The 12,093-nt window shown below is 40.4% G+C and overlaps 1 protein-coding gene across 5 annotated transcripts; it reads left to right on the top strand.

Moving 5' to 3' along the window:
- Window positions 1–879: 879 nt before the first annotated feature.
- Window positions 880–11,887, top strand: Aptx (aprataxin). Of its 5 annotated transcripts, XM_058578086.1 has the most exons (9): window positions 974–1,036; window positions 1,169–1,670; window positions 6,015–6,149; window positions 8,245–8,291; window positions 8,512–8,814; window positions 9,421–9,480; window positions 10,281–10,507; window positions 10,776–10,879; window positions 11,610–11,887. In XM_058578086.1, exons 3-9 carry the CDS (start codon window positions 6,020–6,022, stop codon window positions 11,762–11,764), a joined length of 1,026 nt encoding a protein of 341 aa, XP_058434069.1. In that variant the 5' UTR covers window positions 974–1,036; window positions 1,169–1,670; window positions 6,015–6,019; the 3' UTR covers window positions 11,765–11,887. The 5 variants fall into 5 exon arrangements, with proteins under 5 accessions (XP_046313410.1, XP_046313408.1, XP_046313411.1 ...); XM_046457454.2 differs by lacking the exon at window positions 1,169–1,670 and having other exon boundaries at window positions 880–1,036; window positions 11,573–11,887; XM_046457452.2 differs by lacking the exon at window positions 1,169–1,670 and having other exon boundaries at window positions 880–1,036.
- The last annotated feature ends 206 nt before the right edge of the window (window positions 11,888–12,093 follow it).

Raw genomic sequence — 12,093 nt, forward strand, 5'->3', positions numbered from 1 at the left:
TACTTCTTTTAATCTTGAGCAGTTGTGAACCACATTCCTCAGCCTTGAGGCTTGTGTGGCTGCTGAGGTAGTTCCTGTGTTCCCCACTTCCTTGTGTGATCCTAATACAAACTTGCATCTTTGCTAACAAAAGCAACTCTCTCCCTTGTTTCCCGCAAGCACCTCCCACCCTTTTGTTTTGGTAGCTCTAGCATACAATGGATCTCTGCTTTTCCAAGGAAGGAAACAGTATTCCACATTGATCAAGAAATGGGACTCCGTAAGTTTAATTTTCATTTGAGAAAAATTCTTTACTGCTTTCACTCAGGAGATAGGAATTAAAAATGCTCTATGAGAGCTATGTCCCTACCCTTTTTAAATAGTCTTGCTGAGTTGTCCTGGCTGGCCAGATCTTTCATCTACCGAGATGCCTTTGAATAACTGAATATGTGACTTTAAGGGAATATCTTGGAATTTCTATAAAAATCACGACACACATCTCATCCTGCCCTCTTATTTTCTCCTCCCTGATTGTCCTTCAGTTCAGGTATCCCTCTGCCTCTCTGCTCTCCAGTCTTTTCTTTCCCACCACCCGCTTCTCAAAGGGAGAAAGCAGACTGTAGTTTAGAAAGGGGGCGGCAATGCTACAGCGGGTCCTGCCTTCGGCTTGAATGATGGCTCTAAAGGTAGTGAGCTGCTTCTTACAATGGGAGTGTCAAGACGCTGCGGAGAAAAGCCACAGAGGAGACTGCAGCTTTGTCTTTCCTAATTCAGAGACAGAGGCAGTGACAGGCGAGTGGCCCTCAGGTAGAGCGGTGCTGAGAGAGCTCTCCCCACCACGATAACTGGCAGGACCGACACTAGGAATTGTGAGCGACCAATTGGGGCAGGCGCTTTTCCATCCGGGAACAGGGCGAGACCCTTTCAGTCAATCCTCGAGAGAGGAACTATCCGCGCCCAGGGTGCTCGCCAGCCGGCTAGTGACGTCATCCCGTGGCGCCGGAAGCGGAGGAGCCCGGAAGGAGTAACGTGAACGTTTTGGTCTCGTCAACTCTAGGTAAGGCGGTGGCCGACCTACGTCGTCTTCTGGCCATGTGGGTTGAAGGAGGGTGTCTGCAATAGGCCGGGGTTTCTGCTATCCTTGAGCAATGTGGCCTGAACAACGCTCTCACGGCTTCTTTCTTAGTAGATGTGGCTTCATCCTTCCCTCCTGCTCTCGTGGGCGTGTCTCAGCGTGCGTTCACGTTGGTCTCCGCCCCTCTTTGCGACACCTGTACCCACCTCGGTCGCCTACAAGCCGAAAAAAAATCTTAGCTCACGGACCCGCCCCAACCAGTTGGGAAAAGTACTTTCCGCCAGAAACGCCTCCCTTCGCGGCGTCCTCAACAGGCCTTGTAGGAAAAAGACTTATAGAAGCAAGCCTTTCCTCGTACACACCAGTGAGCGGATCTGCAAAGCAGGGATATTTGAGGTTCCATCCCATTTGGAATTAATGCGGCCCATATTTGGACTCTAGGGAATTTGACTTACGTTGGGAATTTAGTAGAACACTTTGAGTCAGGATTGTTCACTTGGGGAGACAGTACAGATTTGTGTCTTTTGACCTTAGTTGCACAGTCTTCGCTTTTGGATGATCTTTTATCATATCTGAAGCTCCTCCTTTAATCCTATTTTCACTATTAACAGGAATGGTAAGTGTTGACTTTAAATAACTTGCCTAGGTTACACAGTGAGTGTAAGATTTGAACTCAAGTGGTCAAGATTTGAACTCAAGCAGTCTTAAATTTGAAGTCTTGGTTGGTCATCACTATCCCATATTGATTTCCTTCAACTATTCAATAAATTCCCAAACACCTCACTCTGTTGTTACCTGTTATTTTATGGTGTCAATTACAGTCATCAGATATGTTTTCCCTCAAATTAATTAAATTTCTTCTTTTTTTCTTTCTACTGGAGATTGAATCTCCTGTATGCTAGGCACGTACTATACCAGTGAGCTATATTTCTACCACCTTTTGATACAGGTTCTTGCTGAGTTGCCAAGGCTGTCCTTGAACTCGGAATCCTTCTTCCTCACCTCCCAAATAACTAGGATTACAGGTGTGGACCACCACCCCCAGCTTTCCTCTCAAATGTCTTTCTTTGTTTCCTTCTTAACAATGTCATCTATATTTATACTCATCTTTCCTTTTCCTTTAGCTTCAGGATGAGTGTGTCTCTGGCCAAAGAAATCCCTTGATCTTTGATTCTGATCTTTTTTTATGCCTTTGTTTATAAGACCTTGTTTTCATTTGTCATTTCTGCCCCTTTCTATTTGTGTTCCAGTAAGAATAAATAAGTTCCTGACACTCCCAACTAAAGAAAGAAAACATTTCTGATGATTGTCTTCCTTTTGTTGTCCACTAGTAACTCTCTTCCCTTTGTTATCCATACTGTTTTAGAGTATTATAAATTCTGTCCCCATTTTCTCACCTCCCATTCTCTTTTGCAGTCTAGCTTTCAGACTCATTATTCTCTTGACATTTCATCCTAAGGTCGCCAGTGATAGGTTACCAGACCAATAGGCATTTTTCTTTTCTTCCTTCCTTCCTTTTTTTTTTTTTTTTTTGGCACCAGGGATTGAATCCAGGGGTGCTCAACTACTGAACCACATCTTTAGCTCTTTAAAAAAAAAACATTTTGAGGCAGGGTCTCGCTGAGTTGCTGAGGCTGGCTTTAAACATGTGATCCTCCTGCCTCAGCCTCCTGAGCTGCTGACATTACAGGCAGGTACCATCACACCTGACAAGATAGGCATTTTTTGGGTTTGGGGTTGTGGCTCAGTGGTAGAGCACTTGCCTAGCACATGTGAGGCACTGGGTTCAATTCTCAGCACCACATATAAATAAATGAACAAATTAAAGGTCAACACCTAAAAAATATATTTTTAAAAAAGATAAGCATTTTTCAGTTATTACTGAATTCCTTTACTGCTTTTGGAACTTGATCATACCTTTTATACCTTACTCCTCTGCTTTCCAGGACAATATGCTCAGCTGGTTTATTCAACAAGTATTTATTATGATACAGAAATGAGCAAGACGGATATTTTTTTTTCTTTAAAAAGTTTACATTCTAGTTGTTTCTCCTTGTGTTTTGCTTACCAGTCATTTCTCCTGTGTATATGGTTTTTCCCCTTCCCCTAAAATATTTGATGTTTCCAGTGCCTGTGATTTTAGCTCCTTTGCTCTTTTCATTCTATATACACTTTCTGAGTGAGTACATTAAATAGCTTGGTTTAAAGTACCTACTCCATGCTCTCAAATCAAAGTTGTCAGGTTAGACCTCTTTTTTTTTTTTCTTCTTCTTTTTTTAAAAACCTCTTTTCTTGAGATTCACTATTGAGCTACTTCCCTGGTCCTTTTTATTTTTTATTTCAGAACAGGGTCTTGCTAAGTTGCTGAAGCTGGCCTCAAACCTGCAGTCTTCCTGTTTCAGCCTTCTGAGTTGCTGAAATTGTAGGCATGTGTTACCTATGCCTGGCTTCCTGGATAGCTGTACTTGCAAGTCCCACAGACTTCAGAGGCCTGAAACTGAACTCAACATCTTCCCCAAACTTACTCTTATTATATTCATCACTAAATCTTGTTTTTACCACCTAAATGTTTCTCAAATCTTTGTTCACTTTTTTGTTCCTGATACAGTAGCTCACCCTACCCTCCTTTTTTTGGCAGGGGACACATATGAGTGGGTGGCCGAAGCTGTAAATAGTCTCTGTCCCTACTCTCAAATTATACTCTTTTATGGTTTCTTTTAATTGTCAGCGTCAGTTTTCATTCACCACATTACTTATTTCCCAGTGCATAACAAAGACTTGCTTTTCAGTCCGTTACCTGCACATTTGTCAGATTCTAGAAAGTGCAAACAGATGTCCCTCAGAACACACAGCATTTTAAAGTAGGACCTGCCTATAGCACTGTCATCATTTGGGGCTTCAGGTTTAGGATTTTAGATTTACAGCTGAATTTTTGTGGTTCTTGCATCAGTTTCCTCCCGGAGACCTGCTGAGCTGCCTTTTGAATCTCTGTGGTTTACATATATATTAACAGCCTCTTGACTAGTCTCTGACTCTAGCTTTCTCCACTCTACCCTGCCTGTACACAGCTGTTGGCAAAATGTTGACTTCTGTTGTTTCATTTTACTGTGAAGCTCAAAACCTGGTGGTTGACTAATATTGATTATGTTAAATTTAAACTTCTCAGTTTAGTGTTCTTTGAACACTTGTGCCATTTTTTTTTCCTTTCTTTTCTTTTTTTTTTTTTTGTGTGTGTGTGTGTGACTCTCTGGGACAGCTCCTCTGGTTTAGCAACTAAGTCTGCTTTCTCTCCCTGGTCCATGGCTTGCCATTGCTGAAATCTGTGCTGTCACTTATGCTTTTAAAAATGAAATAATGAAATACCCTTTCCTACTCTTTTCTTTCTTTATCAGTCCCCTTGGTTTCTGGCCTTCTCTAACTGGGTGGTTTCTGGAAGCCTTTCCTGACTAATACAGGACCTCCTTAGCCTGCATATTCTCATATTAATCTAGTTTCTGTGAATTTGCACCTTTTCAGCTTTCATTTTCTCACTCTGCTTTGTATTGGCTTGTCTTTGCAGATAGTAATGAAACTCTGATTTTTAAAAATCTGTTGTCTTTATGAACACTAAGTTTTTGCAGACAGCATAACTGCTGCTTTGACTGCAGGCCTCATTTCTCTGTGAAGGGGGGTGTCAGAGACATGAGCATTGATTTGGAATCTAGGGGAGGTATCCAAAAGATCTAGTCCTGTACTTACCTGTGATTCCCCTTTCCACCTCCTAGGTAATCTCATTCTCTCTTTTTGCCTTAGCTTTATGTTGATTCCTATCAAATATATATGTTCTGTTCATCCCTTTTTCTTTCTTTTTTTAAAAAATATTTATTTTTAGTTATAGTTGGACACAACATATTCTATTTATTTATTTATTTATTTTACTGGTGCTGAGAATCACATGTGATTCTCAGGGCCTCACACGTACTGGGTGAGTGCTCTACCGCTGAGCCACAACCCCAGGTCCCAGTTCATCCCTCTTTCTCTAGCTTCATCTTTGCATATCCCCACTTGACCCTTGGATCTTCCACAGACAGCTTAAACTAATTGTGTTTTAATATCAAATTGGTCCTTCTTCACCTTCACCTCTGTCCTTAAATTATGTCTTCCTGTATATTTTTCATTTTGGTTAATGGACACCTTCTAAATTAGAAATTTTGATTTGGTGTCTCTCTTTACTCCTTTGTCATCCCCCAAATGTCATTAAGTTTACCTTCCAGATTTCTCAGGCTTTTCTGCTTTTGCTTGGTCCATCTCTCCTGTGAATTTCTTTATTTTTTTCTGATAATCTAAAATAACCTTTATTTTCAAAAGAACATCAGCACCTCCATTGTACAGGTTGTATATTATGACAGATGGGAATAACATGTATTGTTTTAATAGCAGTATATTATTTCAATTAAGAAAAGAAAACCTTCTAATACACATAAAGACATCTAAGAACTGAGGAACATCTTTGTTCTTATGTTCGTAGTTCTCTGATAGGCAAACTCCTTCACATATTTTAAAACCCTGATAAGTATTCCTTCCTCATGAAACCTTTTTAAATACCCTCCTCAAGAGTCAGTCAGTTCTCTCTCTGGGCTAATGCCACATTTGGTTATTTTCTTCTTATAGTGCTTATGTAGCCTTAATGTCCAGCACATAAAGTATATGAATAAATTTGTAACAAATGTTTGATTGCTTCGTATGATTCAGGCAAGGAGGTAAATACCTGTATTATTTCATTGAATCCTCACAGGAGCCTGATTGGGTCTTGTCATTATCACAAATTTATAGGTAAGGAAATTGAGGCTAGAGAGGTGAAGTCACCTGCCTCAAGATGAACAGCTGATAAATCACATGTTTGATGGTGCTAGATTATAGCCCTGGAGGACTTGTACTTGTGCATCTGTTTTTCCAGTGATTCTCTTGTTTTATCTCTCAGTGATAATGCGGGTGTGCTGGTTGGTGAGACAAGACAACTTGTACCAGCGAATCAAACTTCCACATTTGGAAGCAGTTATGATTGGGCGTGGCCCAGAGACCAAGATCACTGATAAGAAATGTTCTCGACAGCAAGGTAATTGGTCATAGAAATGTGATTTCCATGTTTGGTTCTAGAAAATAGTGATCACCAAAGATGTATATTTCCTGGGTGCTCTTGCTGGAAAACCTATTGTCTACCAAAAACTCAAGAACTAATCTCATTTAGATAACACCAGGGCCCCATTTTTTTGATTCCATACTCCCAATGTGGTAACATTCCAGGCAGGGGGAGGAGAGGGTTGGGAACAGGCAGGTTTATCATTTTACCGTGGGATAATGAAATTGAGTCCTGTATACTGCTTTGTCCAGGGAGATTCCATACTGGATAATGAGACAGATTAATTTTGGAGTCTCCAGACTGAAATCATGTCTAAGAAGCAATGGAGTGGTGTCATCCCTTACATATAGCCTCACACAGAGGACAATGTCTTTTATAAGACTATATGGTATGCAGTTCTTTCATAGGGTTTATTTATTTTCCATATTTTTTATTGGTGTATTATAATTACATATAATGGTGGGATTCATTGTTACATATTTGTATATGCCCATGATATAGCAGTATAATTGGGCCAATATCATTCCCTAGTATTTCTTCTTTTCATAAGAAGAATGAAATGAAAGTCCTTGCTCTCAGGAAAAAGCCTTACTGTGTACCTCACTGTTTCCTGTAAACTTTGGAAAGACCCAAGATACAGAAGCAGCTGCTGCCTCTTCCTATCCTGCTCCTCACAGCAGCAACTCTAGGGCATATGTGTGTGTATATCAGCCGGTGTATCTACCTATCTTTTCCTGATGAGCAGCTATGGTGTTTCTTGCTCCCTGTCTCAATCCCAGATACTTAGTTCACTTACCTGCACATGAGTATTTAATGTGACCTTTTCTTACACATGCTCAGACTGTTCCATTTCTGCAGTTCTTTTTCTAAAATATTTTTTCTTTTAAAAATATTTTTAGTTTTAGATGGACACAATACCTTTATTTTACTTATTTATACTTATGCGGTACTGAGAATTAAATCTAGTGCCTCAAACATGCTAGGCAAGCACTCTACCACTGATCCGTAACTGCAGCTCCTCTAAAATACTATTTCTTTTCCTTCCAACCAAGGCCAACTGGGCTTTCTGTTTTACCTCTTTTCTCTGTTGAAGGTATCTGATAATATATATATATATATATATATATATTTTTTTTTTTTTGGTACCAAGAATTGAGCCCAGGGTTATTTAACCACTGAGTCATAGCCTCAGATTTTTTTTTTTTTCCTTAATGTTTTATTTTGAGACCAGGTCTCACTGAGTCCTTAGGGCATTGCTAAGTTGCTGAGGTTGGTCTCAAACTTGCAATCCTCCTGCTCAGCCTTTTGAGTCACTGGGATCACAGGTGTGTGCCACCATGTCTGACTATCTGATATATGTTAAATTTTTTGTTGTTGTTGTTGTGCTGGGAATTGAACCCAGAGCTTCAAGCATGCTGGGCCAGTGCTCTACTACAGAGCTATGTCCTCAGCCCCTCTTTTCTTTCTTTATTTTTTTTGGTACTGGGAATTGAACCCAGGGGCAGTTTGGCACTGAGTTATACCCCCAGCCCCCACCTTTTTTTTTCTTTAATTTTTATGTTTTATTTTTGAGACAGGGTCTTGCTAAGTTGTTCAGGGTCTCACTAAGTTTCTGAGGCCAGCTTTGAACTTGGGATCTTCCTACCTCAGCCTCCTGAGTCACTGAGATTAGTCACAGGCATGTACCACTGTGCCTGGCGATAGTTGTTTTTTAATAATAGTGGAAGCCTGACTTAATCCTGAGCCAAGAACTTGGGTTTCTTGTTGGCAAAGTCTATGATCCTGAGCTGGCCAGGGGTTCTAGCTTAGGGAATCTTGTAGGGATTCACTGAAGCTTTCTCATAGGATATTATCAGTAGCTAAGGGAATATGTATACTGATGGACATTCTATGGAAGGATTTGGAGCTCTTAGAAATTGTAGGATTTGGAACCCTAGCCACCTGCATATCAGGCAGTTGTTCATCTGTTAGGCTGCCTTGTGCATTAAGGCTTCATTATCTTTTAGGGAGAATAGAAGCAAGTGCCTGATTTGTGTTGCATTTGTGTTTAACTTTTTCTAATCTCTTTCAGTACAGTTGAAAGCAGAGTGTAACAAGGGATATGTCAAGGTAAAGCAGGTATGTGTGTGTGTAACTTGGATTTCCATTTTATACTTAATGGTTTGCCTTTAGAGTATCTGTGCCAACTAGCAAAGGCTTCTCTGACATGTGTGGAAGTGATAGGTGAGCATTAAGCATAGTGACTGGCACCATAGTAAGTGGTCAGCATAGCAGCAGCTATATTACTTGTGGTGGTGTTGCTATTATTATAATTATTTTCTGATTATTTATTCCCTAGGTTGGAGTCAATCCCACCAGCATTGACTCAGTCATAATTGGAAAGGATCAAGAGATGAAGCTGCAGCCTGGTCAGGTTCTCTACATGGTGAATGAACTTTATCCATATATTGTAGAGTTTGAGGAAGAGGCCAAGAACCCTGGCCCAGAAACACACAGGAAGAGAAAGAGGTCAGGCAATGGTAATTCTGTAGAAAGGGATGCTGTCCAGGAAGCTGAGCCTGGGACAGGGGTGGAATCTGGGAGCAGCCCCAGACCATGCTCTATGGCCCCTCAAAAGGAGAAAGATGCATCTAACAAAAAGGTGAGGGAAGTGTGATTGATAGATGATGTGGAGATTAAATGAGATATAATGACTGCTTCATTGTTTTGTATACTATAAAGCCAAGACACTTGTGAGGGGTAATTAACTATAATGAGGGTTATTAACCATGATGAAAGAGTCACTTGTTTGTCACATGAGAATCATTTGGGTGAATGTCCCTTTAAGTGCTCGTCTCTTAAATTCCTGAGGTAAGCCACTTGAAGGAAGGTAGTATGGTAATAATGTACTTAACATTGAACACTAAAATGGGTCATTTGTATATCTGTAGAAAGTTAACATTGTATTACTATTTATAGATCATGTAGTTCACAGGCTGATATCGAAGTGAAAACTTGTCAGGCTGTAGTTGGAGTGTGAGAGGGCAAAGAAGATGTAATTCATGTTCTGGCATTTCTGGCCTCCATCTTAAAACCTAGTTCTGAATATAGGAAGACAATTATTTTCCTAAAAGGCAAAAAATTGAAGTAAAGGAAGTCTAATTCTCAAAATCTAACCTTCAAAATTTTGTTAGACTTTTCTGTCACATAGTGATAACTAGTGATGAATTATTTGCATTTGCAATTTACATTGTCCTTTTTTGTTTAGGACTCACTGGGCCATTGGAGTCAAGGCTTGAAAATTTCTATGCAGGACCCCAAAATGCAGGTCAGAATAAAATTTTGAAACTTAAGTACATTTCATGTTGTACATGACCACTCCGCAGAGGCCATATTTACAAATGAAATCAAAGGTTATCAGTCCTTCCAAGTGAGATTTGTTTTGCTATCCTATGAGAACAAGTGCTTTTTCCCATTGGCAAAAGATTCTTTGAAGAGAAGCTAAGTTCTTCAAAAGAATGTGCCTTCTGCCTTGTTTCTTTTAAACTTTTGTGTATTGTTAAGAAAAGTCATGTTAACTTTATCATGGTCCCTTTTAAGGGAGCCTCAGGTAAATGTCTTGTGACTGTAGTACTGTGCTGCACTAGGATTAAGTCAGCCATCATCCCTGAGGAACCTTTGAGGTCTGCTTCCATTACATCCTGATTGACAAGGGACCAGGTCTGTTAGGGCTCCCCAGAACCCATGCACGTATATTATGCTGTCCCCTGTGTTATAGTAAATGCATTTGAATTGATGCCTGCAGAGATTTTAATATCAGGTCCTTGGAAACTATTTTGTGCCTTGCATCTTTTGTGTATTCTGTATAGTTTGGTGGTTGAAGACATGGACTCTGGAGTCCACTTCATTTGTGTTGAAATCCTAGATTTCCCACTTAGTGGCTATGTGACTTGTAAGACACTTTTAACTTCACTCTCAGTGCTCTTACTGCTTTTTTTTTTTTTTTTCCCCCTCACCTCCCTTTGCACAATATAGTTTTGGGAATTAAGTGACTTAATGAATATGATAGTACCTTGCACACAGAAGAATCTCAGATGTCTGTTTCCTGCTCTTTTGCCCCTCTGCTAGGTTTACAAAGATGAGCAGGTAGTGGTGATTAAGGATAAATATCCTAAGGCTCGTCATCACTGGCTGGTCTTACCATGGGCCTCCATTTCCAGTCTGAAGGATGTGACTAGGGAACACTTTGAACTCCTCAAGCACATGCACACTGTTGGGGAAAAGGTGATTGCAGATTTTGCTGGATCTAGCAAACTCCGCTTCAGAATGGGCTACCATGCCATTCCCAGCATGAGGTATGCTTTTTTATTTTTTTCTTTTGGTACCAGGGTATTGAAGCTAGGGGCACTTAACCACTGAGCCACATCCCCAGGCCTTTTCTGTATTTTATTTAGAGTCTCCCTGAGTTGCTTAGGGCCTCACTAAGTTGCTGAGGCTGGCTTTGAACTCACAATCCTCCTGCTTCAGCCTCCCAAGGGGCTGGGATTACAGGCATGTGCCACTGTGCCTGGCAAGCAATTATTTTTAATGAGTTTAATGATCATTTTTTTTTCTTCCAACTAGCCATGTACACCTACATGTGATCAGCCAAGATTTTGATTCTCCTTGCCTTAAAAACAAAAAACATTGGAATTCTTTCAATACAGAATACTTCCTAGAATCAGAAGGTAAATAGTATTCTTTGGTTTTTGCATTTTTTCCCCCCTCAAGCATATTACACTTGAATCAGTTGTTTTACTAAATAACAACCTGCCCTCAAAAACCTGTGTACAACTTTATGTTCTCTACAAAGAGGGCACTATTAAAAAAAAACTGGAATATTTAGATTGTAATATAATTGTCACTTTGCTCTGAGCAGCCTTCTTGAGAAAATTAGTAAGATGTAAGGGTCAAAAAGTGTTTTGTTGTGGCAACAGAATTATTGGAGTCCATGGATGAGAAGGCTCTGAACAGTTGTGTCTTCTACTATCAGGAGGATGGGCAGGAGCTTGGGGGCTACCTCATGTCAGAGTGGTTAATGAATATGGGAAGCTGTGTATATTTGGAGTAAGCATTGTTTGGTATATATTCTGTGGAACTTCTATATCACTGAGGTGTTTATGGTGGTAGCTACCATTGATCAAGGGCCAACCAGGTGTAAAGCTCTGTGATAAGTCTTGACATAGGAACATGAAGCATGTTCTGAAGGAGTGTATTGTCTCAAAGATTGCTCAGATTTAGATCTGATTATCAGGCCCATTTTCCAAATGTGAAGTCTACCTCAAGTTTACGAGCTTTAGAATATCTGACATAATTGACTGGAATTATGTTTTTTTTCTTTTCTTTTTGGTTATTTACGTACCATTACATTGGCTTTCCAGAGAGGCTAGGATCTGAACTTTTCTTCCCTGCTTGCAGCTGTGATCAAGATGGTACAAGAGTCTGGCAGAGTGACTGTTCGAGATGGGATGTCTGAGCTCTTGAAACTGCCCCTTCGTTGTCATGAGTGCCAGCAGCTACTGCCTACCATTCCTCAGTTGAAAGAGCATCTCAGGAGGCACTGGACAAAGTGATTCTGCAGATCCTGAACTTCTGCCACAAGTGTGACTGATGGGAATGAACTTGCTAGCACCTGTTTTGGGTTGCTTGTGAATATTTTCTCATTTCCCAAATTAAAACATGCAGTTTTTTACAAAGCTTATTTTATTCTTGAGTGGCTACAATGTAGGGTCGCTCAAAATAGTTCAGGAATTATTAGGTAGAAATGGTTCAGGAATTAGGAATGTGTTCTCTGAGGAGGTTGCTGGGACATGCCCGATTGCCATCTCCAGGACCAGCAGAGGGGCTGGTCGTGTTTTGGTTCCTTACATTTATCTTCTCTCTCTGGAGGCATGTGGGACCT

Source organism: Marmota monax, unplaced genomic scaffold (genome assembly GCF_021218885.2).
Source record: "Marmota monax isolate L192 unplaced genomic scaffold, Marmota_monax_Labrador192_F-V1.1 WCK01_AAM20220418_F8-fsc00069, whole genome shotgun sequence".
Classification (NCBI taxonomy): Eukaryota; Metazoa; Chordata; class Mammalia; order Rodentia; family Sciuridae; genus Marmota; species Marmota monax.

Bases quoted from the DNA above. Each gene is read 5' to 3' on its own strand.
- Aptx (XM_046457452.2), top strand. From the start codon at position 6,020: ATGCGGGTGTGCTGGTTGGTGAGACAAGACAACTTGTACCAGCGAATC. The intron at 8,815-9,420 runs GTGAGGGAAGTG...TTTTTTGTTTAG, and splicing joins AAGATGCATCTAACAAAAAG to GACTCACTGGGCCATTGGAG. The intron at 10,880-11,609 runs GTAAATAGTATT...CCCTGCTTGCAG, and splicing joins ATACTTCCTAGAATCAGAAG to CTGTGATCAAGATGGTACAA.